General features: G+C 43.1%; 1 protein-coding gene across 1 annotated transcript; it reads right to left on the bottom strand.

Annotated features, from left to right (window-relative positions):
* Positions 1 to 375: 375 nt before the first annotated feature.
* On the bottom strand, positions 376 to 4,674 carry LOC109780598 (uncharacterized). The gene is made up of 4 exons (XM_020339179.4): positions 4,284 to 4,674; positions 2,982 to 3,426; positions 2,596 to 2,711; positions 376 to 1,069 (listed from the first exon to the last, which is right to left on the bottom strand). Exons 1-4 carry the CDS (start codon positions 4,603 to 4,605, stop codon positions 633 to 635), a joined length of 1,320 nt encoding a protein of 439 aa, XP_020194768.1. The 5' UTR covers positions 4,606 to 4,674; the 3' UTR covers positions 376 to 632.
* Between the last annotated feature and the right edge of the window lie 943 nt (positions 4,675 to 5,617).

Genomic DNA, 5,617 nt, shown 5'->3' with positions numbered 1-5,617 from the left:
TGGCAATGCTGTAGTAGCTCCGTAACATTACCTGGGGAAGCTAAGACTTAGAACCGCTGACAAACGAGGATTGTGTTAACAGAGGCCACAGGTTATGCAAATATTTACAGCTTGTATAGAACTTATGCCAGTGCTGTTGTAGAAAAAAAGTACAGCTAATTATTTGGTTCTCAGAACTGTGTCTAATTACTTTTTTCGTTAAGAAAGTTGTGATTGCGAGGTATATATGATCTTACAATGAAGTACTTCCTCTGTCCCATAATATAAGATATTATTACAACCAATATGTGAGCGGGTGGGTCTAACTTTTCAAAATGCTCCTTCAAGGTTGTATTTGTTTATGACCAACAGCATTAATAAGATTAGGCTACAGAATACCACTCAGAAAATAAACTCTTTCCACCATATCATGCGGGCATGAAACTCTGACATCTATTATCAGGTCTGTTCTACCTAGAAATATCTCAGGGAATAAAACGAGAACTTGCATTGGTTTTATAACCTCTGCATAGTGCCACAAGTTATACTGAATTAACGTAATAAGAACCAAGACCATGTGCAAACCTTATACAAAAACCTACCAACGGATGGCTGTTCAGTTAGCGTAAAACTAAGCCCGTGAAACAAAGCCTTTACTCATCCTCTCTTCTGAGCATTGTGCCTGATATCTGAACGTATGCCATCTGAGTGTAACCGTTGAACACTGAAGCGTCCAATCTACTCAGGCCAATTCTTTGAAACAAGCCATGGCGTCCATCTTCAATGATGGGATCAGATGCGCGGGCTGGGTCATATCTTGTCTGATGAGTTAAGGACGGACCAGCAACAGGAGGTAGTTCCCAATACAGATCCAACACAGATTCAACAAGCCTGCTGTTCTGGAAATGCTCTTTGTGTGAGATGGCCTCATTGCTATGGTTGAAATTGTCACGCATGTAACCTCTGACTCCCCACCATGCATCATCCTTTCCACATAGTTCATCTATGTCCACAGCCTTCCCCCAAAACTTCATTCGTTCCGACCTTAATCTTGCTTCGTCACTGTCCCAGAAGCAGCTATGTCCACCACCTTGCATGTATAAGAGTGGTAATTAGTTTTGGCAATAGTGGATGTCTGCCTTCTGTTAGTTTCACCGCAAGGAATCTTCAAGAGAATAATACTACCCAGCTAAGACATTGCGAGAACATGTTCAAATGGGAAAGTATCAATTGTATTACCCCAAACTTCGCTTGTACTATAAACATTAGAAAACATTCAAAATACCAAGGAGGTATGTTAAATATTAGGAAAACATAGTACCCACTACTTAGTTGCCATGAAAAGAGTACTACTCCCTCCTTCCCAAAATATAAGGCGCGCTTGACTTTGCACGGTCGTTGATGCACGACTTTGACCATTAATATATACTAAAATACATGAATTGAACATGTATTAATAGTATCATCGTATTTGTCTTGCAAAACAATTCTATTTCATATGTCTTCATAATAATTTTGTAGGCATACAATAAGTGAAAATTATAGTCAAAGTTGTGCGATGAAGACCAAAGAAGTCAATGCGCGCCTCATTTTCTGGGAAGGAGGGATTATATGGTATGACCATACAGATATAATTTTCAAACTGTGGTGGTCCAAGGTTTTTATGTGTGGTATACCCTTCACAAGGCGCAAGCACCAACAGAGCATGTAACCATGTATAAGAAGTGATGGTTAGCTTCATAGATGTGCTTAAGAATGTCTATAAATTCTAAGCACCTCTTAAGTTGGAGAGCATCTTATTTAGGTTACTATTCTCTACTCGAAATGCAGCATGATGATACCATTTATAATTGTATGATTATAAGAGATAGACAAGAATTCTTCTAAGCACCTGTTAAGTTGGAGAGCATCATATTTAGGTTACTACTCCCTCCGTCCGAAAAAGCTTGTCCCAAGCTTGTTCATCAAATGGATGTATCTAGCACTAACTTGATGCTAGATACATCCATTTGAGGCACAAGCTTTTTTGGACGGAGGGAGTATTATCTACTTGAAATGCAGCATGATGATACCATTTATAATTGTATGATTGTAAGAAATAGACAGGAATTCTTGACAATGATGAAGACCGGACAACATATTGCAGAAAGACACATGAAATAGTTTCAAACACCATATATGCCTCAGTAAGAAAAGACTTAAAAAAACATGAAAACACAACTATAGCCAATATCTACTTAGCCAATACCATATATGCATTTGATAAGAAAACATTGTTAAAAGTGGAAAAAAAAAATCAGTGACACACAAAAATGGTAATCATGTCCAAAGCTTTTACCTTAAAAAAAGAGTGGTAGGTAGGAAATCATATATTATGTGTGCGATACTAATGTATATCACTCAAAGCAAATCAAGTAGATAACAAGTACTAGCAATTAAAACAGAAGTAACTAATTACCTAATCTGAAGTGAGGTCATATTACGAAGACAAGCTTACGCTACGCAAGTGATGCTAACAATATAATCATCTCGATTCAAGTAACAAAGGTACATGCAACATTTGATACATATTGAAGACATAGAATGTACAAAGGTGGCGAGGTCACACTTACACACCTCTGATGTGTGATTGATCACATATCTGTCTCAAGGAATAATGGTCGCCTGTACCAGTGTCATAGTTGTCCTCAAATATGAGATGCCGGAATCCAGCTTTGTGTGCCTGCTTTAACCTGCACATAATAGGTCATGGACTAATTGTAAATTCGAATTGATATGCAGATAAAAATCAAGAATATACAAATAGTGCTGCTATGATGCTGCAAAACAATACGATGTGATATAGTATAAATTAAAGCTGGACATCTGGGCCTTGTTTGTGAGCTAATTATAAGGATTTTGCTCACAAGAACAGAGCAGGTAGGAAACATTACGGATAGGATATAATAGTATCAGCAAAAAAAAATCAACATCAGCAAAAGAATTCTACAGGAAGAATTTACCTCTTCAGCTCACTTTGGTGGTCATCAAAGAAAACAAGCACCTTGCTGGGATCAGAAATGCCATGCTTCATCAACAGTTTTTCCCAATCGACACTTCCAAAGTCAATAAAATCCTTCCCAGCCAAATAAGTGCAGTTTCCATCAACATACGCAGGTCCCTTCTTAAGATATTTCTCAGGGTGTCTGGGTGTGAGAGATATAATCCTAGTGTTTGGCATGGCCTGACGCAAAACCCAAGTTGAGTGCCCCTTGAATGCGCCACTCTCAATCATCAGGTCTGGCTTAAGCCATCGAGCCATAAACCAAAGCCCAAAACTGTGGTCAAATCTCATTCCATGCATGTTATTCTTGATAGGGCGTGTCTGATAGATTGGCACAAATTCTTCCAGTCCATTAAGTAAATCTTTCGAAGTCCACTCCACTGTCTTCCCAGTTTTGGATCTGCCTTTTGTGCAGAAAAGGTATAAGGTAGTCTAATGAATAATGATGTTCTGTATAATGCATTTATTATTTGAATAAATTATGCAGGTGTGAAGAAGTTCATGAAACAATAACCACACCTTACCAAAAATACCTAACAACTCATAGAGAAACATAATCGTTCTCACTATTAACAACTTATACAGCAGGTACCAACTTAAACACCCACTCACTGGTGGCAGCTAAGATGATCTTATTGGGCTACTGTTGGAGGAACACAAACAAATAGAACTACAGTTGATCATGATTCCGTGCTTGCTCCTCTGTAGAACTAGTGGAATCATGCTCCTCTATAGGACAACCGAAACTTATGCACCTTATAGGGACGGCAGAATTATGCATCCCGAGCAGCTTATAAAATTATAGAACTAATAAGTTAGCGCCATTCCCGGAATAAAGTATTGAGCAATTTGTATAATACTAGCACTCAAAATTTCAGGTGAATCTGCAATGTACCAAGAACAAAGCTAACCCACACTTCACTGTCACTCTTAACTAAATAGCTATATCCACAAGCATACAGCAGTAGGAATAAGGTTGACATAAAAAAAGCGACAAGTTGCCATCAAACACGGACATTGGCAAACTACGGGTTTACATCTGACATGGACATCATATAATCGTTCCAAGGAGGAATTTATTACTCCCTCCGTCCCAAAATAGTCGAAACTAATCGTTCGGAGCTGGAATGATATGGACATGGACATCATATAGTCGACTAATCGTTCGAAGGAGTAGATGGCAAGAGTGCGACCGGACTACTCCAACAAAAAGGGAACTGGATCTATCTCGCATGGGAACAACAGAGGCGCGAGGGCTTACACGAGGGGACGCCGAGGGATCCGAAGTCGGAGGCCGCGGCGGCGTCAGGGAGGGAGAGGAAGCGCGCGTCGAGGCGCAGCGGCGGGCAGTCGGTCCGGGGGAAAGCTCGGCCGGCGAGGAAGGCAGCGGCGGCGAGGGCGAGGAGGAGAAGGGCTGCGGAGGCGGCCGCATAGTAAGGGGAGTGGAGCCGGGCGTAGGCCGCGGCGACGAAGGCAGGCTGCGCCTTCCGGGTCTTGGACTCGTCGACGTCGTCGCCGGCGTTGGTGGCCGGTGACGACGAGGAAGCACCGGCAGTGCGGGCGGAGAGGCCCGTGTCGTGCATACCGGCGGGACGGTAGGGGGGCTGAGATACAGTGTTCGGTTCGGGAACGAATGTGGGTCGGTTCTAGTCCTCTCTTTAGTAGGGGTAATTTGGAGAAATGAAATGGTTACCTTTTGTTCATTTCATATATATTTTTATGTAGGAAACCTGAGATTATTTTGCAGAAGAAGAAAAATTATCAACCGCAAACACATTCGTGAACATTGAATAGGATTTCAGCCAAACAAAAATCACAAAAAATTACTCGGAATCAAAGTATATCACCTCACGGCCAGATCCATGCATATCCATGGCAGGATTCATGGTCTCAAGGCTTTCGAGGAGCCGCCAGCATCAAGCCTCCTTCTTGGAGGATTCTTAGCCATGCTTCGTCAAAACTATACCAGAAATTGGCGAAGTCGCACAGCGCTGGACACCCCAAGGATCTCGTGGTCTGCATTGGCTTCCTTGCTACCTCGCCCTCGCCAAATCCGCCGCCACCTAACATCTGCATGCTGCCCCTTCTGCCGCAGTACATCCCTTCCCTCAACGAGACGTCGCCCTGCCTTTCTTTCGCGTGAGCGACCACTGCTGCTTTTTCCTTCGATCCTAGCCTTGCGCCACAAGTTGCCCCCTCGCTACACCATGCTTCTCATCCTGAGTTGCCATAGCTACTAGCCGCCTTCTTGCCAGTGCCCGTCTCCTTCCCGGTTCGACCACGACGATCCCGCCCTGTCCAGCCCAAAGGATCACGCTAACCCTCACCTCCTTCTCCTTCCTCCCATCAGATCCTTGGACGAGGGGAAGACGAGGGACATGAGTGTGCTGGCTGTGAAAGACGACGGGAGGGTGGTGACTGGAGTGTGGCTTGGTCGAGGGGGAGAAGGTGAGGGACATGAGGTGTTCTGTGTGGTCCCTCTGATTTGGAGGTATGATCGCATTTCGGGTCTAGGGAGAATATGTCGTTCCAAGGAACGAGTGGGTTCCGGCTCCTCAACCTAATCAAACACGACGACCCTTGGGTGCAAAACGG

The sequence above is a fragment of the Aegilops tauschii genome, chromosome 2 (genome assembly GCF_002575655.3).
Source record: "Aegilops tauschii subsp. strangulata cultivar AL8/78 chromosome 2, Aet v6.0, whole genome shotgun sequence".
In the NCBI taxonomy this organism is placed as follows: Eukaryota; Viridiplantae; Streptophyta; class Magnoliopsida; order Poales; family Poaceae; genus Aegilops; species Aegilops tauschii.
This window is presented reverse-complemented; position numbering and strand designations above follow the sequence as displayed.